Genomic DNA, 23,800 nt, shown 5'->3' on the forward strand with positions numbered 1-23,800 from the left:
CAACAAAAAAGGTTGTTTACTTGTTTATATGGACAATTGTGGAGATGAGAGTGGATTTCAGGAGAAACACCACAGCAATCCCCCACTTACCATCATGAGCAGCGCTGTGGTAGCAGTGGAGTCATTCAGGTTCCTGGAACCTGGGCACCACCATCTCTCCGGGCCTAAAGTGGGACAATCACACTGACACATCGTGTAAAAGGCCCAGCAGAGGTTGTACTTGCTTAGCCAGCTGAGGAAGTTCAACCTACCACAGGAGCTGCTGATGCAGCTCTACTCTGCAGTCATTGAGTCTGTCCTGTGTTCATCTAACTGTCTGGTTTGGTTAAGTCACCAAATCAGTCATCAGGAGACTACAATGGACAGTCCGGAGTGCTGAGAGGATTATTGGTGTTCCCCTGCCCACCCTCTAGGATCTGCACATCTCAGCCTGCTACAACCTTTGAACTGTTGCCGTTCAGACGGCGCATCAGCAGTAAAACATAGGCGAAGGAATGGTTTCTTCACACATGCTATCTACATGTTGAACAGTTAAATGTCTTTTTTGTGCAATATCCTTGTAAATTAATTTAGCCCTATTTATTCATATTTTTTTCATTTTTATTATTTTAATATTATTATTTTAATTATAACAAGTTCATTATCTGTAAATGTTTATTCTGACTAAACCTATCTGTGTCTTTATTCTTATATTAAGACTTCAGATGCAAAAGCCTCTAAGTGCCATCTGATATTTTCTTCTAGAATGATCATTTTTATCAAGCTTGTATGTTTATGTTCAGTTATTTCACTTCAATGGCAATGAAAATTACCTATTAATTGTCATTAAAGTGAAATTACTGAACCTAAATAATACGAGCTTGAAAAAAAAATTCTCATTTTAGAAGAAAATTGTATATAATTATATATATATATATATATATTCTTAAATGTTATTATGTGTCTTGTTATAGCCTTCAACAGCAAGGTAAATGCCTTGTGTGTGCAAGCACACTTGGATCTTTCTGATGCATATTAAGGCAATATTAAACCAGTTTGTGTTAGTAGTGTTAATAATGAGTTCACCACTGCTAGAACAGCCGAGTGTGTCGCAATAAATTTTTTTTTAAAGTTTGAAATACAAAGGCTAGAAAGGCAAACATAGGCTAGAAAAAACTGTTTGTAAATTAGCTAACAGCTAAATAATTCATGTAGCCTATAAATTAATTGTCCTTCACACTGCCTACCATCTAATGATTTACATTATGTCACTGTCTTTTATGTATATTTGATAGGGAGGCTACGAGCAATACGTCAAAATGACAATACCATTAGCAAGTATGCGGCCACGAGATGGCGCTACAGTCATTTTAGAACAAAACCTAAGCAAATCACACAAGCGCGCGAAATCCTCATTATTCACTAGGATATCTTGTTTCTCCTTGACAACACGAACGTTTGTTTTCGTCCTCCCAAGAAACCGCTGAGGGTTTTAGGGGTGACTTATTGTATTATTGATGCATCTACAAAGCTAGCATCATAACCTACGTTATGGCAAAGCTAAACAACGCGCCTGAACTCAACATAACATGCGTTTTGTTGGCTTTACACTGAAGTCGAAGCACTGTTGCGCTCTTGTGGATGTAACGGGAGTTTCAAACGCTCTCTGTGACCTGAACTGCTGGCTGTATTTAGGGAAATCCACGCGTCCATGGAGGCGGCGCTTATTGGAGTTCACTAAAGAGCCAGAGACCGTTTCAGTCCTGAGCAGTCAGTCAGTCAGTCAGTCTCTTTTGACTCAACGCCAAACAGTTGATTTCGATACGATTTACATCTGGTTAGTAATTATATTATGGGTCGTTTTCTAAATCGTTCCGTCCAGTGATTTCTGTCCTGGCTGCCATATGAAAACTGCTCATCGACGTAAGTATTCAACTGTCTCTATTCAAATTTTCACTTACGACATGAAACAACTGGGGACTACTTTCGATTAAAGAGAGAAAATATGATGGTCATTTAGCTAAATATTGTCAGTAGCTCTCAAGGAGCATAAGTTACTACATTTTCCTTGATTATGTGAATGTTGCCAGTGGAGTCCCAAGGATCTTTTCACCTGGATATAGACTAATGGAGTTCTTGAAGGTAACTAACTCTCCAGGGAATCTGTTTGCTTTTCAGCAAAGATTGTAGCCTTCCCACAGTGCTGCCCCTGTATTGGTTTTAAGGTAAGTTATGATGTAGTTTCTAATGTTTACTTGGTCTAATGTCTTTCTAATGTCTAATGATTTTCCACTGTTTTCCACCCCAGGTTCCTCTGGACAGCTTCAGTCCTCTCAGAGATGCTGAACCAAAGCACTAACATTGAGAAGAACTTCCAGGCACCAGATTAAAAGAAACTAATTTCCCTATATTCATCTACCTCTGTCTTCAAACATCTAAAGTTCAGTCTTTAAAAAAATATGGCTTTTTTAATAAAAAAGAAGAAGTTCAAGTTTCAGATACACTTCACCCTGGAGGAGCTCACGGCTGTGCCGTTTGTGAACGGGATGCTCTTCTGCAAAATCAGACTGTTGGATGGTGGAGACTTTTCCATTGCTTCATCCAGGTAAGATTTGGGATTCTCTCTGACTGTATTGGGCCCAACACAAAAGTTCCCATGGTTTCTGTCAAATAAAACAGTTGCTAGGGCAGTAAAAACTGTGGTAACTTTTTTTTTATCAGACACCACTGTTACTTTACACTTGGTTTAAACTGTGCTTAACATGGTATGATTTTTGATGGACGATGATCTGTTGAAAAATGATCTATAGCCTTAAGATGGTTGGAAAGACATTATTTTTGCGTATTGTTATTCTGCTGTTGTCTTTGGTGTAGGTTTCATTAGGAACACTTGTTCAGACCTTGGGTTTTTACTCGGCCCGCCCTGCAGCTCTGAACAATTTTTGAGTCCATTTAAAATGCACTTAGAAGACCACACAGGTTGCTTTGGGGGTCTCTTGAACATGTCTCGCATCAAAAGCCAAGACATTTTTTAAGGGTCAGGGTCAAACCACTATGCCATTCTTTACATTGTTTACCCAGGTAAAGGATTTTCTCTTTTGATCATTGCACACAGACAGCCTGAATCACGTCAATGTTCACAATTTCTTTTGCTCGTGACTAATTCTAAACACATTCCTGCCCTTTGACTGTGGTTTAAGATGATAGCACACATATGTCAGTGGTACGGTTGTTTATAAATTGAGGCTTAAGCTCTTAGGTTAAACTCACAGTTGGGCAAGTCTGATCAGACACCGCCTAATTAGAATAATGAAGGTCCATTAGTAAATCTGAGTGATTCAGCAGTTTTATGTGATGACCAGTGCGGTTATTATTCCAGCATGTGAATACCATAAAGACTGTTGCATGAATCTTGCACCTGATGTGTTGAATGCATTATTGTTTCTTCACTTTAAAATGTTTTACCCTATTCTGGACTCAAAACAGTTTTGCAGCTACCTGAGATAGGTCAAATTTTTGAGATAATTGGTTGATCAATTTTTTTTAACCAGTTCACATTTATCTAGTATTGAGAATAAAATGGCTGTTTGGTGGTAGACTTGATATTAGATGAATGTATGTATATATTATATTTTTAATAGATAAAAAAAAATTATATATATTTTTTTAATTATAAAAAAAAAAAAAAAAAATTAATGTAAAAAAATTATATATTTATTTTTATAAATAAAATATTTTATTTACATATGTGTGTGTGAGTGTGTACGTACACACACACAGATAGAGAGATATAATATTTTTTATTCAGCAAGGATGCATTAAATTGATCAAAGTGACAGTAAAGACTTTAATTTTACATTGTTACAAAATATCTTTATTTTAAATAAATGCTGTTCTTGTGAACTTTCTGTTCATCAAATAATCCACACAAAATGTATAGCGGTTTCCCCTAGAACCACCTTCAGGCACGCTAGCGACAACTCAGGGAGCACGAGAAACAGTAACTCTAGAGGCCAAAAATGTGTCAGTCTATTTGAAGTTCTCTTGTGTTGTGAAGTTGTTTTTAGTGGCATATGACTGGGGGTGGTATATTGTGTGGGCGCATTGACTTGCTAGCGGTGCCAGGCACAGTGAGTGCTCTGGTTCTAGTGCACTGAGATGCCCTCTGCATTCATTCTGCACAATGCCTTGTGTATCTAATGTGATGAGGGAGAAGAGGGTTATGTCATGAATGTCCCAACATCATTCCTCAGATGTATTGATAAAGAGATTAGATTGGATAGATAGCAGAAACAGAGTGTGTGGTAATTTCTAGAGAGATAGTGGAAAAAAATAACTGGATGGGAACTGGAAGTGGAATGCAAGATGGATAGAGGAGTAATGCATGAAGGAGAAAAAGAGAGAGAAAGCGAAAAACAGGATAGAGACTTCAGTGATAGTCCAAACAGAGAGCCGTTTGTCTGACTAAGCCACGGTCCTGTTTCCCTCTGCCCTCCTCCCCTCGCTCATTCTTTTCTCTCACTCTCTCACGTTTCTTCATCCTTCTGTCCTCTTATCAGTGTGGATTGAGTTCATGGAGCGCTTGATTGACAGGAGTCAGCTCTCAGACTGATGACAGACCAATAGTAGTACTATCAATGTGGAAGATCTTGCCTCTTTAATATGATCTCAGACTTGTTCTCCAGGTTTTCCACAGTTCAGGTTTGCATTTTAACTGGGAGAAATCAGATCAACGTGATGATAACAATTCCTGGGGTGGATGATGAGGATGTAGACACAGAAGTCATTAGTTTCCAGAGGTGTCTTGGCTTGCTGAGTGGACAGAGGGCAGCGAAGCTTGAAGGAAGAGAGGGTGCTGATAGGCTTGCTTTTTAATGGTTGGTCTGCATAGAGGCGGGCACATGCAGTTAAAGGTCCCATTCAGACATTCACAGTCTTTTTTTGTTTGTTTTTTTGTGTGTGATTAGCATCCAAACCTTAAAAAGATCTTGCTGAAATATTCTAGATGGAGTTATAAATCCTTCTTGTTGCAGACTTTCTTAAGGTGTATCATTATTGTGGTTGAGATTATACAGCAGCAGTGGTTTCTAAGGCAACTGGTGTGCGTGTGTGTGTGTGTGTGTGCGCGTGTCTGTGTCTGTGCCCTAGTCTCTCCATTGATGGATAGTTTTTGATGAAATTGCTCTGTAATTGTAATCATTACAGGGGTGCTCATTTCTCTTCCTTCCTGTTCTTTTCCTCTGCCTTCCACAGACGATAAATACTTTGATTCTCACAGGTTTATTTCTGCAGAAGAATTAAGGCCCATTCTCACCAAAGACAGTAACTATAAAGATAACTATAAAGTCTTAATCATTTTAATTCTGTGCGCCCACAGTAGGTCATTCAGTCAAGGCATTTTAGGATTATTGGCATTGGTCAATAGCTAGGTATATCGACACAAATTTCACGATTTAATTCGATTTTGATTCACAAGTTTGCTATTCGATTCATTCGTCATTTAAATTACACTTAAGTTTTTATATTAATAGCGTTAATAACATTTTAAAGCCAATCATGTTTATACTTGTTTTTGAAATGGAAACATTTAAATGTTGGCTGTTAGGGATGCTCCAATCAATCGGCCGCAGATCAGTATCAGCCGATAATCACATTCTATGACTCTGTCGGGATTTACTAAATTTGTCCGATCTCACAAACCGATTGCAATTTGATGAGGTGAAACCATAAAAAATATCTGCCGACGCGCATGTAAACTGTATACAGATTAGGCTTTAGTGCCACATTCTGTTTTGTAACTTCGCAAAACATTAGTAAACTATTGTAAATCACACTTATTTTATTTGAGCAGTTTGTCTCGATTTAAATGAGCCCACACACAGCATAACATGATGCGTAGATTTTAAGAAAGTCCTTACGGAGTAACATGACATGCTGTTTGGCTACAGCTATTGGGAATTCCGGGATCTGATCATGTCGCAAATCGCGATAATGACGCAGTGTTTTTCAACGTCATTTGAAAGTTCAACCAATGGAAACTGGATTTCGGTTATAGTGGGTAGGGACGACGTGTTGTTACCAATTGATCTGATCGCTCAGATTATAAGGTCTTGATTTACCGTGCGCCATCGAATAGGAGCGCACAGAGGAAACCACACTGGAAGATCATCAAAAAGTTTTTTTAAGCAAATGAGACCATTTGTACTTGATACATTGTTTCCTTTGTAGAGTTATTAAAACTAAGCCATTACTTTTAAGTATTCCACTTGAAATCACGTGAAATCGTTAAAAATGCCTTTAGTGTGGGTTAAAAGTGGCAGCCAACAGAGAGCTTGCATATCACTTATATAAAGCTTTTTTTATTTAGTTTTATTTATGTACACACTACTGTTCAAACGATTTTAAATAAATGCTGTTCTTTTGAACTTTATATTCATTGAAGAATCACGGTTTCCACAAAATTTTAGGCAGCACAAATGTATTAATGAATAAACGTTTCTTGAGCACTTCAACTTTGCCATCACAGGAATAATTACATTGTAAAATGGAGCATTTAAAACTTAATTTAAATTGTAATATTTCACAATATTACAGCTTTTACTGTATTTTAATCAAATAAATGCAGCCTTGGTGAGCGCAAGGGACTTCTATCAAAAACATGAAAAAATCTTACCGACTCCAAACATTTGAATGGTAGTGTACATATTTTAATTATATGTACATTAAACTTGTCTAGATATAGGTATTGGCTTTGGCCACTGTACAATCCGTATCGTTGACAACTACTTTCTAAAGATGTTTTTGTTTTATATTTAATCTTTTGGTGCTGATTGACTTTCTTAAATGAACAAAGAGAAAGCTGAAGAAAGAAAGAGGATCCGGTTTCTCTCTGCTCAGTGTGTGTTATTTGCATCATGGTGGCTTTGACAAATCGAGCAGAACCTCATTCTTTAGATTCCACAGGAAGAGTTACACCCCGAAACAGACACACAGATTATGCTAATTGACAATGTGAGATTTTGAAAACAAATCATTCTCTTTTTCATTGCCTAGAACCCATTCATGTGTATTCACGTCTGTTTTGTGTTTAGTATCTTAGCAACAGGGTATCAAATGAAACCTTTGAGAATGTGGCACTTTGGGTATACAACACACACACAAACACTCATCCATAATGATTGTATTGCCCATGCACCTTTAAGGAGCATGTAAGCTAAGAAAGGTAGTGAATGGTTTCCACACCTTTTCTTAGACCATCTTTTCTGGTTAAATCAAAAGCCCAATAGACAGAAAATTGATTTAGGCTGTAATTTGTTAAAGGTGATTTATTAGTGTTTATAGCTGGCTGATAAGTCTTTCTCTGGCTGCTTTTCTGGCTTTCTCATACACTCAAAGACTCATTAATGTCAATATTATATTTCTACCATATATTATACGTCTTATCTGAGACTCCAGATGCAGTCAATTTATACACATAGGGCATAATTTTAATGAGGTGCTTATCTCTCTCTCTCCCACAATGCACCACAAAAACAACACATTCTGTCTGCAGGCTACAGGTTCATGCTCAATAGTTTGTTGCATTACAATAATGAATGGAGATTTTTCTCACCTGCTTTTCTAATTTTCACTTTTCACTAGGCCTGTCGCGATAATTAAATAACCGTCTGATCGCGATTATTTGATCTAACCGCGATTGTTTCAGACAACCGCGATTATTGCGCTCTTTTATAGACCTACGGCACAAGGGGGAGTCATGAACCAAAATAAATAGACAAGCAGTCAAGCACCAATTACGTTTTCTAGCAATATATTCAAAGTCATCTGAAGCCATTCCATAGCTTAATGTGAGGGACAGTAGTATATTTACATTGTTAAATTAAAGTTCACAAACTCGTCTGCAGCTGTCAATCATTCCGTTCAGCATTCAAACTCTGCAGCTGTCAATCATTCCGTTCAGCATTCAAACTCTGCAGCTGTCAATCATTCCGTTCAGCATTCAAACAGCGCGCGTCGTCCGGTTACGACAGGATACACGGTAAAACTTTCTCCAATGTGACATTGACGTTATAATGCTTGATCTGTAGATAAAGGGCTGTGGATTTGCATAAAATGACTTTATTTTGCTGGAGTTTTTTGCTGTTTCTAAATGACTCGCTCGCTACCGTGTGCCTACACAGCACAAGGACTATGAATTGGCATCAGACGCACAATAACTGGAGTTTAAAACTGTGAAGAAACAAATGATCAATAAACTGTTGGACTGATATACACTAGGATTTGTGCCCTCGACATTTCTTCGCTTTGTGCCGTGAACTTTTAAATGCGCACTTGTGCATCGCTGCGACTCCATGTTGCATTAAGCACATCATTCTGCACCCGCGATGCGCATACTGTACGCGCTTTGTTCCGCTCTGTTTTGAAGCGTATCATATTATCATGGTTTGTGCACATTTGTTTTTATTAACATGTTTAGATTTTATTAAATTACTGTGCAGATGTTTTCAAAAATTACTTTTTGCTGCTGATTTATACACTCACTAAGTTTAATAAACAAATTGTCATAGCTATTGAATATAGCCTATTTATTTAATATTTAAAGGTGTTAACTGTAAACTTACACTGCAAAATGATAACTTACAAAGGATTAAATTCATCACAATTATTTAATGAATGAAGCACAAAGCCCTAAAACAGACAATTAATCAGCATAATTGCCAAAGCCCTAACACAGACAATTAATCGTCAAAGCCCTAAAACTGACAATTAATCGGCATAACCGCAATTATTTTTTAGACAATTAATCGTCAGCCAAATTTCATAATCGTGACAGGCCTACTTTTCACATACATAAAGTGGTCTGTAAGATCTGTATTGGGGTGTCTCATAGTGCAGAAGTTCAATTCTTCTGGTGGCTATACACACCATAAGGTTGCTAGTTAAGTTCCTGGCATGTGCTGCCAGCTTGCTTACGGAGCACAAGTGGGCAGAGGAACAAGGGTCTCATCCCGTACAGGTCGCGGTGTTATTGGGCTACAACTACTCAATGAGATTAGCAGCTGAGACTCGGCGGTGCACCTGCTCTCAGCGGGGACAGACTGAGGCTTCTGAACTGCCTCCTGTAAACACTTCATGAAACAGATTGCTGTGAACCAAACAGATGTAGGTAAACAGTTGGGGTGTCTTAACTGGACTTTGCACCGTCTGCCCTCCTTTAGACATCAGCTACTATTTTACAAAGATCCATTAGTCAATGATTAGTGGTGATTGCTGCTATACGTCTAAACATTGACACGTAACAGCTCTTATCTTATCTGCTATTAAATTATATCTGAAATTGTGGTTTTTGTTGAGGAAAAATGTGCTATTACTTTACGATTTTCGCTTAGCAGATGATAAAGCTGGTAAAAAAAAAAAAATCCATTAAAATTGCATTAGGTGTTTACATGCACAATAATACACTGATAACTATCAAAAATCTGCTTATTTTAAAAACGAAATAATACCAGTGAGAAACTGTGTACTGTACTGTAAAAGCAAAATACAACGGCAGAGATCTGTCTTATATCAATAGTCCTTACAATCTCTTACAGAAACATCCCCACTTCACTTTTCATGTGAGGATAATATAAGAAAATGATTGTATTAGTACCACAGGGATATTTTTTATTATAGTAGTAGCAATACTTAACATTCATGTAGCTCAAACAGTAGAGCATGAAATTAGCAACAACACCATGAGTTTGATTTACAGCGAATGCATGAACATGATCAAATGTATGTATGCAATGCAAGTCGCATTGGAAAAAAATGTCAGCCAAATGCATTCATGTAGAATTTATGCACTACTGTTCAATGGTTTAGGGTCAGTTACATTTAATTTTTTTATGTTGTTTTAAAAGAAGACTCTTATTCTCACCCAGGCTAAATTAGTTAAAATAAAAAATATTGTGAAATATCATTACATTTTTAAAAGAACTGTTTTGACAAATTAAAATGTAAGTAATTTATTCTTGAGATGGCAAAGCTAAATTGTTACTCTAGTCTTCAGTGTCACATGATCCTTCAAAAATCATTCTAATATATTGATTTGGTGCTCAAGAAACATTTCCCAATTTTTTTTTTTCATGGATTTTTTTTGTTGAATAGAAAGTTCAGAAGAAAATCATATATTTGAAATCGAAATCTTTTGTAACATTCTAAATGTCTTTCATGTCATGTTTTAATCAATTTAATGTGTATTTGTGTATAAAATATAAATAATAATTAATTATTAATAGTAATAAAAATATTACTTTCTTAAAAAAAACAAAAAACTTGCTGACCCCAAATTTTGAACGGCCATACACGCAATAAAATACATAAAATAAACAGAATAGAATAAAAGTAAAGAAAGAAAAACCACTGCACTGAAACATAAGTCAAGAACTATCTCTCATTTACTCGTGGAGTCTGTGGGCATATTGTGGGAAAATATGGAAGAAAGGGGAAGACTGATAAAAAGTGAGCACCATCTGGAAGGGAGTTTCACACAGAAGTAGGTTAAATGAAGTCCTGGGGGAACAGAAGAGTGGAGGGACAGAGGGAATGAGAACAAGCTTTTCACAAAACATGACTGGCCCTTTTGTGTTTGTCACTTAATTAATAGTTTTAGATGTAGTTTGTTTGCTTGTTTTGCCACAAGCCTTATTTCTCATATTGTATATATTGTCGCAGTACTATACAGATCTGTTCAAGTGTATGTATTTGAGTTACGTTCTCACAGCTTTTTTACAGCTGTTTCTTATGCTCCCTGGTTTTGCATAGTCACAGGTTTCCAGGGGTCAAAGTTCAGTTGCAGGATGTGTTGCAGGGTTTCACAGACAACATAGCTAGGAATGTCCACTTGATTGACCTCTCTCCCCTTCACACGTTCCTCTGTCCCTCACAGCACTATATGCAAACACTCCAGTGCAGACGACAGTGTTTCTTGACAGCTTTAATACACACATCTCCTCCACCTCAAATCTTCAGTCAGCCTGTTTAAAACGTTTCTCAAAACGTAGTAGACTAAACTGTGTTGTCAGCACAAGAAACAGACATTTATCTCTGTCCACACCTGTTACAGTTACCGTATTTAAATTACAAGCCTTGATATTGGATAGCCTACTATTATGAAAATATAGCCACACCAACCAACTGTTTTTTTTTGTGTGTAAGCTTTTTTGCAAGCTTAGGGCAAAACTTGTACAAGACATACAGTCCCGAACAGCACGAAACATGATATTGTTACCATTCTGGTGATTCTAGTGCATTCTTCATTCATTTCAGGGTCAGACTCTTTATATCAGTGTACTTTATGGCCATTTTGTTGCAGTACAGTGTGGGACTAATACTGTCTGATAGATTCAGGTTGTATTAAATGAACATGTACTTTGATACGCTTGCACCATCAAAGCACAGCACTAGCATCTGGATACTTCATTACATACACCGAAACTAAATCAAAACCTTTGTTCAGGGAGAACCTACCACAGAAAGAAGAAAACACCATAGTTGAATAATGACTGACATTAAGCTGGCTGTAATGTTGCACCAGTCTTTTATTATTTCTGGCTTAAAGTACCCATTTGAACATTCAAGAAAATGAATTACTTAGTGACTTTGCACCCTGCTGCCCTTACATTTTGTTCTTCCTGCAAATTGTAGTCTGTTTAGACTTGTCTTTCTTCTCCCTCCAACAATGTTTTTTGTGGTTTTGTCTCTGCATGTTAAGAGGCTAGGCTAATCATTGTGCTTTATCTTCTGCTCGCTCTTCAATCCATTCCTGTCCACTTTAGATGCACGTGCTGTCATACACACCGTCTGCACTCTGATTGCAATCTCGGAGCAGTAAATCTGCTGTGCCTCTCAGAATTTGGACTCTCATTCATAGACAAGCTCGGAGAGCTTGTGAGATCAAAGGTTGAATTCTTTTTGAGGCATAAAATTGGTCCTGCTCTAGATGAATTTATCCCAGCCTCCTTCAAGTCCTGCATTGGGTGTAAAAAAAAAAAAAAAATTATATTTATACCCTTATATTTTATATATATATATATATATATATATATATATATATAAGTGAAAAAGTTCATATATAACGGGACTTGAAATGACCATTGGAAATTGATTGGCTTGATGCCGTTTGTGAGGGAGAGTGAAAGTAAATGTAGCACATGAATTATGTTCACAAATAAATAATTTATAATAATCTGTCAATTTTGATTTCATTGCGACTTTAATCAAGTAGTGCATTGGTAGAGTATACATGGTGTATATTACAATGGCAGTAAGTGGAAATGTATTTGGTCATCAACACCTTGGTCAAATTTTATATATGTAATGTGACACATCTGTAATTTCCATACTAGCCTTTCATGCAAATTCACTGTCATTCATTCAATGTCAAACATCCTTGCATACATAACTCAAAAACATTGTTAGGCTGTTTAACATTCCTCATAACACACACACAGATTTGTAAATTACAGTAATTACTGAAGCGTTTAGCCCATTGGCTACATGGAGAAAATTATTTTTAGAGTATTGGTAAGTTTAGTCTTGCCTGTTTTATAGAGAATGCCTGACAGAAAAGACGAGCAGCTGAATGAGGAAAACACAGCTGGCACTCCTCAATTCCTATAGAATTAAAAACCACTTATATCTGTATTTAATGCTATGCTATACTATACATTATATTATATACTTTATATAGCATGTCAAAATTAAATCTTTCTAAAATTTAATTTAATTTATAAATCATCTCTCTGAGGTCATGTTATACCATTTGACTTGAGTTTACATTCTAAACAGGCTTACATTAACAACCAGCAGAAGAATTCTTTCAGTAACAACAACAATGCCTTCTGATTTACAAAAAGCTCCACAATTTCCCAGAACTATTAAGGGTTGCTGGCAATAATCAACCAGTGACTTTAAGTACAAATGGTTTGTATCTGTCAATCCCAAAGTGTTCTCACCACCCCTTCATTTTCTTACTTGTGTGGTTTTTTTTGGGTCTCTCCATCTTTCAGTCAGCTAAGAGAGCCTGAGTGAGATCCACGGACACGTGAAGGAAAGAGAAAGAAAGAAGGAAGGGAACGGCAAATTGGCCTATATAGGGTGATAGCAATGAAATGTGACTAACATCAGGAGACACTGTTGCTGGTCTGCCTGTGCTACAAAAATCTGGAGTTGATTTCAAAGAGTTTCAAAGATTTCAGTTTAGTCTGTGGTATTTTTCTTTTAAGCATTCTGTTTCCATCAATCTTGATAACTTTGTGTTTAGTTGATCTTATATTTGTTTGTTTTCATGTGACCAGAGCTCCCACAGCAGAGGCATTTCATATTGTTTGGCTGCTCGTACAACAGTTATTGGCAGTATATCATCTTTAAAAAGAGTGAGCTGGGTTTTCTCATCTGCGTTGCTCTGTGTTTCTGGCTCTTATCTGAGCGTCTGGCCCGTCCCGTGGGTCCTGATCCATTCCAGTGGAATGAGAGATGACTAAAATCACAGAGATCCTGGAGCCTATGAGAGCAATTTTCTAGTTTGACCTCCAGACTTCAGCTCACAGCTGAATGTTCAATTGATTACTTATTGATAAGTGTTTAAACATGCTTTTTAAAGCCAATTGGTGTCCCCATCCATGTCACCAAAGCTCTTCCACACCAACCATTCCAATAACTGTGACCTTCTGAACGCTTTCAATCAGTAATCAATTAAAGTGAGGTTTTGTTGGCAAATGTAGTCCACAGGGTCCACTTACAGCATTGAAGAGGCTCTGATTTCAAAACTCAGTGATTAGGGCCTCTGTTCCAGTGAATAACACTGCACGGGTGGTTACATGTGTAAAGTGCATGTAGGACTGGTCTCCACTCCACCCATTCCTGTGCCTCTTATGCAACAGCTAACAATGATAATGTCAAGAGGCCCCCGGCTGGTATTTGCATAGCTTATCAGAGATGAAAAGAGCCAGGTTATGATCCAATGTTCAGCGTGTGAGGGTCTTTGTGGCCATTTCTGTGATTGTGTGTCTGGAGGTCTGTAGTCAGGGCTGCCCCAGACTACAGATTTTTCTAGTCGACTGTTAGTCGTTCATTTAAGCCATTAGTATATTAGTTAGTGGAAAAACTGTTTGTCCACGTTTTCGGGGAGAAGTGAGCTCCATGTCTTGCTCACAATCAAGCCGGCCTTGGAGAAGATGCACTCCGATGGCATTGACGTGGAAGTTAAGTTAAACGTGTCGTGCAGAAACTGCGGTACTTAACTTAGCTTCCACACTCCGCTTGAACACTTGGATATGCATCTAATATTAGCACACATTTATCTAGGTTAACGTTAGAGCGACGGCCATGTAAAGTGGCTTACGTTAGGCTACTACTTGCATTTTTTAAATAAGTCATGTTTGAGGTTGCACATCACCTTTTTGTGGTCATTCTTTACTCTCTTGAAATGTTCCCACAGTACTTTTTATTTTATACCCGACATATTACCCCATGGACCAGCCGTGACTGCGTGACTGCCAATTTCTGTGGAGTTTTTTTTTTCTGTAACTAACCGACTAATTAAAATTTAGTCGCCAGAGCCTCATTCTCCTTTCTCATCGCCTGATGTTTAGTGCTTAGGGGGCAGTCCTAGTAGTCTGTTGATGTACTAACAGCGACAGATAGTGCATGCAGATTTTTAGGGCGTCATAAGCACGTCCCTGATATGTTGGCTCATCTATCTGTTCCAGAATTCATTGAGAAAATGTAATAAAAGGATTAAAATCCCAGGTGGTGCATGAGGTGAGAGAAATGTTAACTTAAAAAACTTAAATCTTTAAACAAAGGCATCAATAAAAATTGTTCCATGTAACTACAAATTAATTTTTACCCAATATTTGTGCGTCATGCACCTTTATTTTGAATAGAGTATTGTGCTGTTAGCTTAGCAACATGTTCATCATTAAAGTCACAATGAAATGTAAATTGACTTATTTTTTTTATTTAATTTACATTTTTAATGAAATATTGCAGTGTTTATATGTAATGTAAATATATTCATTTTTTCATAAGTAATGTGCCCTTGCAATCTTTAATGGTTCCTTTGTAATTAGATTGTCCCAAATTGTTCACATGTGCTTACAAGATATTAAGATGCTGTCTTAGAAGGCAGTAGGCAGCTCACTAAGGTTTTGAACCAGAGCTTCTGTCTCCATCATCTTTTCTAAGGCTAATTTTAATGAGAGCTGTCAACAGCTTTTCAGCACACATCCATTTTTGGAGGTTAATTGCACAACATTTTTGTGACGTGTTTGAATTAATTTAACTTTTTTATTTTTATTCACCATAATTATGGAAAACTGCATTTGAATTGGTAGCTTTTACTTTGTGTTCAGGTCCAAGGTTTAGCCACTGATTATGTAAAGTCCTATTAGTTTTGCCTTTCACATGGTTAATTAAATTCCTGAGACTCCTGATTTATTTGAGCAACCCTGGTAACAGAGTAATTCGTTAATAACTCAACAAACACACTTTGTGTGTTTTTGAATATGTGTGTTGTCTGAGACAAAAATGCATACATGTTTTACTGATTTAGCTCTGAGATGTCAGAAGATTAATGAACTAATCAAGTTCAATGCAAAAGTAAGTTCATTAGGATAGCTGTTTGCATTAATGTATTCACATTTGCTCTCCATAAACGTTCATGAACTGCTTTCCTTTTCACCTCAATTTTATTGGAGTGTTTCTCAAATTCAAGATGGATTTGAGTTCCACCTACGCAGCCACAATAAATTCTCCCCTGGCAGAAAATTTGGCTGATCAATCTATATATGATACAATCTTTGCACCCTCAGGTCAATTAATTCTCCATTTGTTTTATGACTGAAGGCTTACACATTAGTTAGAACTTGTTTAAGATCACTGGTCCTCTAGTAAGAGTAGATTTGTTTTTGGTTGTCACTCCTAAATCTCAAACGGTATTGAATGGCAGCATTGAGAGAGAAGTTTGTGGTAGCTGCGTGTCACTGCCTGGACCTGTGAGATGTCAACATCACAGGAATCTCTAAGGGCTGGATTGCATTGCAAAACCACCATTCTCTTCTCGGCCCCCGTCCCCTACCACAGGTACTACTCTCTAATCTCAACATATGAGAGCTCAATACATAATGCAATAAAAAGCAAATCCCTTTGTGTGACTAAATCAGTAGATTGATTCAATCTTGTTTGTGTGGTCCAGGTAAACCCTACAGTTGGGGTACCAAGTGCCCCATAAGGATAGTAAAACCTGATTTTAACCTGATAGTAAAGCCTTGGTGAGCATAAGAGACTTTCAAAAACATTTAAAAAAATCGTACAGATCCCAAAACTTTTGAACGTCAGTGTACACAGAAGCCCTGTTCAGATCCTATTGAAATGGAACTAGTTTCCCCAAAGGAGGTTAGGTTTCATAAACAGAGTTTGTGATTTTAATTCCGTCCTAATCAAAAAAGGCAAAAGTGTAGAATTATGGAGAGTTCTTCTGAAAACTGATCCTGTTGGGTCGCTATGTCTGTGATTTGATGTATATAGTTTTTATTTTTCCTACACAGTACTTCTCCTAATTTATTTTGCCCTTTGTCAAAATAAAAGCTAAATCTTCGGAGTAAAATAACAGTTGGTGCTCCAAGTAGTGTTGCCATGTCATCTGACTTCAAAATCTAAATCAGTAGGACAGTCTGTCAAAAATGTTTGTAGTAGTAGTATCAGGTCCTCTCTTTAAAGGCAGGGTAGGTAGGATTTTTCAAAAAAAAAAACATTCCAAATTTGTTTAAACTGTCTTTATATACCAATACATAATTAAAATGTAAGTACTCTGAAAAAGAGAGTATAAAAATCGAGTGTCTGTAGACCTCTCACGACTGTTGTAAACACAGCTCATTATTTCCATTCACTCCACCCCCTCCCTTCTGAGCTCCTTCCAAAGCCACGCCCCCAAAACACATGAACGCGCGATGCCAAACGCTCAGGCTCAGCTGGAAGACGCATTTATTTACTTACTTATTTATTTACCTGAGACGAGTGGAGAGGAAGGAGCGCAGTGCATGCAGTGACATCATGTCAGAATCACATGTAATAAAATACCTAACTTTATCACTATAAATATAAACAAATAAGATGGCTTTTAGTACTCACTATCAAGCTAGCATATCGATACTGGTAAAGTTTAAAATATATTTTGTTTGATTCGGTAACGAGCTATATTTATAGGTAACGAGCTATATTTATAAGGCAAAGCTAAAAACAGGTTGCATTGATACACGTTTTTCCATTACCATCAGTTACACTGTGATGAAGGTGAATTTCGTGTAAAATTCATAACATATACGGTGTTTTGCATGTAAGAGTTTCCATGATGAAAACATTGTTGACTCTGATGAGGACTACACTCCGGAGACAAGTACCGCATCGTCGGTTCGAGGACAGGTCCGGGGTTGAGGGCGAAGCAGAGGAGGTCGTTCAAGATTCTTTTTTTGCCTTGTTTGCCTTCGCTGACTGCATATGCAGGTGCTTTGAATATTGAATGCTCTTTCTCTGCCATAATTTTACTCTTCGTAGGTTTCGCGCCTCTCTTGCACTCCTCAAATCAAACGGGTGCGCGCATATGGGCAGATCTTGTAGCAACAGGGGTGGTAGCCATGGTTGCGAGAGAGAGTGACAGTCGCCCAAACCAATCAATTGTTTCGTCCCGGATGGAAATAATGAGCTGTGTTTATTTCAGATTAAAAGGTCTACAGTCACTCGATTTTTATACTCTCTTTTTCAGAGCACTTACATTTTAATTATGTATTGGTATATAAAGACAGTTTAAACAAATTTGAAAAAAAGTTTTTTAGAAAAATCCTACCTACCCTACCTTTAATCAATTCCTTACCTCAATTTTATACATAATATTAGAATTAACATAATTATAAAAAATTTTTTTTACTGGGTTTCATGAAGCATCTTATAATCACATGACCTTCCGTAACGCCCACCTTACAGCATGTAGGCTACAGTATTCTTTACATGCACACAAACACACTAATACAACATGTTTCTGATCCACGTTTGTGTGGATCTACAGGAGAATAGGTTTAACACTGTCTGTCTAAACAGATGGGCTCAGATTAACTCTTGGGTTGGAATTTAGGCTACAGTTGAGTCTGCTGAAAGGACACAACCAATAATACACATTATTCAGATGAATTTTAAAAGCTGTCCTTGTGTTGACTAAAGGGCAAAGATGTAAAGACCTCAGTGAAATTTCAGAACAAACACTCGGTTTAAAAGGCTGATTCGACTGTTGTCACCAGATTGGATGAGGCTAAACATTAGAATATTATCCACACTTAATCAAATGTGTTTCATTTCCTCTGCCGTAGTCTTTGCTTAACACACACGCGACAACATCAACAATCTTCTGGCTCAGCAGAGTGTTTCTAGAGGGAGGTGAAAAGTCAGTGTTTGCGAGGGATGACCTTAGCATTGTAGTCTTTGCTCTGGAAGAAGATTGATGCTCTTGCTGGAACATCTGGAATGCTGTTATTGTGTTTACGCCAAAACGATGTCATACCTCACTCTTGCGCACAATTAGAGGTTTATACTCCATGAGGGTATGTTGAAATTTTTTTACAAATGATGAATAAGCTGCAAAAGTCCCCTTATGAAAGACGTTACAATATTTACACACATGCACAACAGTTCAAAAGTTTTTGGGCAATAAATTAACACTTTTAGATAGCTATTCTGCATTACATTGATCAAAAGGGACAGTACAGAAATGAATAATGTTACAAAAATAAAATGCTGTTCTTCTGAACTTTCTATTAATAAAATAAATAAATAAATCCTGAAGAATTTTTTTATCATGTTTCCAGAAATATGAAAGGATTAGTTCACCCAAAAATTCTGTCAGTAATTACTCACCCTCATGTTGTTCCAACCCCGCAAGACTTTCGTTCATCTTCAGAACACAAATTAAGATATTTTTGATTAAATCTAAGAGCTGTCTCACACTCCTCCATAGGCTTCTCTGTAATTGAAACTTGCCGGCCCAATGCAATTGAATCGCAGGAATCAACTTCAACAGCGTTGTCTGATATCCCTCAGGACTACGTGATAAATACACCTCACAACACCTGAGTTCAGCTGGCAAACTAATTCGTGAGGCATAGCTATCTGATTTATCAAAACGATTCCATTTACACCTGGTCACATAAATGTATTTTTGCGAAACGGATTTAAATTCGATCTTCAATTCTCGCGCTATATGCAGATTTAATGGAGTTCACGTCACCGAAAGCAACAGATATGAGCTGCATTTTATAGATCATCAGCTAAAATGTCAAAATCAAAGACCGCAATAAGAGAGAGCAGTAACAGCCCTGGTAAGATCATTTCGTTTCTTTACTTTTAATGATGAAGATTGTGTGTTAAGCGTCTGCGACTTACTTTCACTTTGATTTGCGATAGTTTGCACGTTGGCTTGATGCAGTTGCTCATCTGCGGTGATGCGTGCTCCAGCGCGTCGTCATATCTGGATATAACATATAGCCTATAACACGCTCTCACACGTTTTTTTTATAGTTTTTTTTTGGAGGAGTACAATTTACATATGTGGTTTCAACAACCATATGCATTTACACTTGTCCAGTTTCGTCTGGAATGCGTCTCAGATCTCCTCCTGAAGTGGTTTGAGGGATCGGATTCAAATCCGTCTCAAATGCGTTTCGGAGGGCATTTAAACCTGGACTTTTCACGATCGGATAGCTATAGCTATCCGATCTGAGAAAACGCATAAAGTGGCCAGGTGTAAACAACCCCCATGACAAAAACATACGCACGAAAGCCGAAAACAAACGCTGGTTGGCCTCTCACGTCCAAATTTGACGAAGTGGTGGGGGAAGTGACGTATGCCGTAAAGCAGTCGAATTTTGTAGTTCTTTTTGTGCTCTGGTTACTACCCGAACACCGAAGTTACATAGTGCCAGTAAAAGCGATACAGACCTTGTCAGGTTATGGCAGACGTGTCATTCAACTTATTGTAAGTCGATGTACCATCACAAGGATCTTGGAAATATATTATTAAGGTTGAAAAGTTACATAGTGTTGCTTTAATAACTTTATTTACTATTCATCTCTACTTGTAATTTGTGTATTTGCTCTTATTTTATTACTGACTGTTCACTTGTTTTTAATAATGTTTGAACTTTATCAGTTAAGAGCATGCTTTCTCCGCCGGAACCATCTTGCAGCACATCTTCGTCTTCGCAAAATCCTAATTACAACATCGTATAGATCAGTGGTTTTCAAACTGGGGGCCGCGGCCCCCTGGGGGGCCGCCAGGGGGCGCCAGGGGGGCCGCAGCAAGTTGGGGGAAAAAAAGCGGAAAAAAAGAGTTAAAAAAAAAGTTTTCAAAAATGTGTTAATATGAGTATTGTTATGAAATAACATTATAATAATTTGTTGCAAAGCCTATCTGAACATTATACTTTTAATGCTAATCTTTTAGAGATGAACTGATTGATCGGCTGGTGACCAGAATTGGCCGATTTTTCACGTGATTTTCAGTCTGACATATGCCGATTCAAATGCACTCGGGCGCCGCATGATTAACATCGCGCAACATCAGCATCACACGTGCACACAGAACGCACATGTAGGAAACCTTGTGAATTACGGCCGTTTAAGACCGCGAGCGGCGCGTGAGCAGCGCAAATTTTTTGTTCATTGAGTGCGTTCACACCGCGAGCAGGAGCAGCGCGTGAGCGTCAAGCAGGAGCGTCGCATGCCGTGAGCAGTAGTGAAGTGGAGGGTTTCGGCGCCGAGTCTATTTTTGCTGCGCTGCTCACGCTCAATTAAAGTGAAAGCACACTTTTGATGGACAAAATAAATATGATTTCACACAAAAAGTACCAAAAATGTACATCATTTGCATGTATAATGTGTTTACAATGTGTCAGAAAAGAAAATGAAGACTCAAAAATATTTATAGAAAATTTACCCATTTAAACTTGTTTTTATTAATCAGTTTGGATAAAAGTGGTGTTTTATAAAATATATATATATATATAGAAAATAAATATTTGTGTGTGCTGTAAAGTGGTTAGAAAAAATGAAATCAGAATCGGCTAAAATCTGTATCGGCAGGTCTAACTCAATGACAAATCGGAATTGGCCTTGAAAATTGTAATCGGTTCATCTCTATAATCTTTCTGATTGGCTGGTATCAAACACCATCACATAATCTGATGTTCACCTAGATGTTTTATTTATTTATTTCTACATTTGCCATAGTATTGTCGATGATTTCAATAACACATCCTGCAAAAGGGGGGCCTTGGCCAGAACCTAGTGGTATTTGGGGGGCCTTGTCATGGAAAAGTTTGGGAACCCCTGGTATAGATGACATTGTATGAAATGATGCTCATATTGCGTTAGTAGCTTGAAACACCAAATCAGTAAAAGAATAAAAATCGCTCTACGAAAGATCTCCATGATTAGCCTGTTTTTTTCACTTCCTACTTTTCCCTGCTTGAGAATTTCGGTCCAATGAACACGTGTGGTTTTGCGTACAAATTGTGGTTCACTTGCAAAAAAAGGCAGTGTGAAAGCGAATCACACCAAAAAAAAAAAAAATCAATATTGTATTTGGTTTGGACCAAAGCAAGTAAACTATAGCGGAGTTATATAAATACACAGAGACTTATTTTTATATTCTTACTGACTCCACACATTTTAACAGTAGTGTTTATTAAAAACGATATTTTTTCCAACTAAAAAATGCCCCCAAATTTTTTTTTAATGGGATAGCCTTTAACATTCTCAAAATGACTTTCCAGTAAACAACATTTTTGCTTGTTTTGTTTTTTTTCTCCTGTGGTGATTTAATTGCAAATTTTACGGGCCTTATTTTGTCCACAGGCGGTGTTGTTTGACAGCCGGGCACTAGATGCTCCACTAAGCTAATGAGCTCTTCAGAGTGATGAAATATAGATATCAGCCACTCCAGTGCCTCGCATCACAACATGATGGAGAGAACTGTGAATAATTCATTAGGTCTGATAATCTTCGTGAGTTTAATACATTTGAACGTGAGTCGGTCACGTTTTGAGATGCAGCACGTGCCCGTTTCCCTCGTGCTGTTACAAAACAGTTTTTGGAATGTTGCGCTCAATTTTCAGCTGTAGTGAACTCTAGCTGCAGCTTATAAAGCAAGTAGTGGGGTCTCAACCAATGGGCAGAAAACTTTACACAAAAACAAAAACTAACACGTCAAGGGCCTGTAAAATGTTCACCTCATTACATCCCAAGTCAGGTCTTAATCAGGTGGACTTAAAAAAAAAAGAAAAAATAAGTGAGCAAAGTGATATGTTTTCCTTGTGAAATCTCATTGGTCCATATTCCAGCTCCCTCTTACATTAAAGTCAGTATAAAACGTAAGTTCCAATGTTTTTTATTTTCTTCCCTAGTGTGATTGGTTATCAGAGTGAAAACAGCTTCTGGAACCAGAAAAAATGTAGAGCTAGGCTTGATTTTGTCCATGCTGTCATCTCAAGTGATTGACAGGTTGTCCCGCCCTCGCCCCAGTAAACGCGGCATCAGAGAAGAGATGTCATTGCAAGAGGGATGGGAAGTTTTTTTATTAGAGATAACGAGGGCATTAATTAAAAAAAATAACGTGCATAGATAATTCATTTATAATAAATGCAGCAATATTCCATGAATAAAAATAAGAATTGGACATTTTGACTTTAAACAATAGGCTAGCTTTTCAATGTGCCCTCCAAAAGCTTACGTTACCATCCAAAAGAGGCACAAAATCACTTGCACAGACCTTTACCATGACTGTTCCCTGCTGGTGGAAAGACCTGCCTACCTCAACCTGAGCTGCTGAGTCTTTAGCCATTTTAGAGAAAGATCTTTTTTTTGTCAACACTTGACCCATTAATACAAACACTTTCTATTTCTAATAGAAATAAACTTGCTATGGGTACTGTGCTAGACTAACTGGGACTTGTCACAGCACTTACATATTGTTGCTCTTTTGTTGGTTTAAATGCTTCTATTGTTCTCATCATTTGTAAGTCACTTTGGACAAAAGCATCTGCTAAATGATTAAATGTGATATAGTCTTACACTGTTTTCATGTTTGCGTATTCATGTTCAGTGCGGACATGATTGTCACATTGCTCTTATGCCCTGTTTACACCTGCTATTAATATGCGTTTTGGTCGATCAGATCATAAGTAGACGATGCTACTGGTGTAAGTGGGATCTAAAACATTTTGAGCTTGTCCGCTTTTGACCACTTCCAAAGATAGTCGAAAATGCATTCGGATTGAAAATCCGCATTCTTCCCCTCGTAGAACTCGTGAGTGAACGCATTCTTCCCCTCGTAAAAATCCGGACAGAAGTGGTTTAAAGTGGACAAAATAGACAGATTAAAACACCAGGTGTAAAAGGGTATGTCTCCTTCGTCTACTTGTGATCCGATCAACCAAAACACATCTTAATACCAGGTGTAAACAGGGCCTTAGACACGTTTCAGTCTCATTACCCAGACCTCTGTGCTTCCATATATGGAAAGTGTGTGAGCATATCTTCTCAATACATCTATCTTTTGTGCTCAATATAGACCCTTGTGGTGAGCTCACTTGCAAGTGATCACCACACATCCACGTCAAATCCATTGTTCTTTTCAGCAGCCAACATGACCTCAGTGCAACTCAATAACATGTGTATCAGTGAAGTGGGTCATGTTGTTTATTTTCCTTTAGTTTATGTTACATTTGTACTC

General features: G+C 37.6%; 1 protein-coding gene across 2 annotated transcripts in view; it reads left to right on the forward strand.

Moving 5' to 3' along the window:
• Positions 1–1,459: 1,459 nt before the first annotated feature.
• eeig1b (estrogen-induced osteoclastogenesis regulator 1b) overlaps positions 1,460–23,800 on the forward strand; it is a 42,825-nt gene continuing 20,484 nt past the window's right edge. The window contains exons 1-3 of one of the 2 annotated variants that reach the window (XM_082170674.1): positions 1,460–1,902; positions 2,158–2,204; positions 2,288–2,584. In XM_082170674.1, coding sequence (XP_082026800.1) covers positions 2,439–2,584 — 146 coding nt within the window. In that variant the 5' untranslated portion in view covers positions 1,460–1,902; positions 2,158–2,204; positions 2,288–2,438. The remainder of the gene's footprint in view (positions 1,903–2,157; positions 2,205–2,287; positions 2,585–23,800) is intronic. The other variant, XM_082170675.1, reaches the window with a different exon arrangement.

The sequence above is a fragment of the Leuciscus leuciscus genome (assembly GCF_965113295.1).
Source record: "Leuciscus leuciscus genome assembly, chromosome: 5".
NCBI lineage: Eukaryota > Metazoa > Chordata > Actinopteri > Cypriniformes > Leuciscidae > Leuciscus > Leuciscus leuciscus.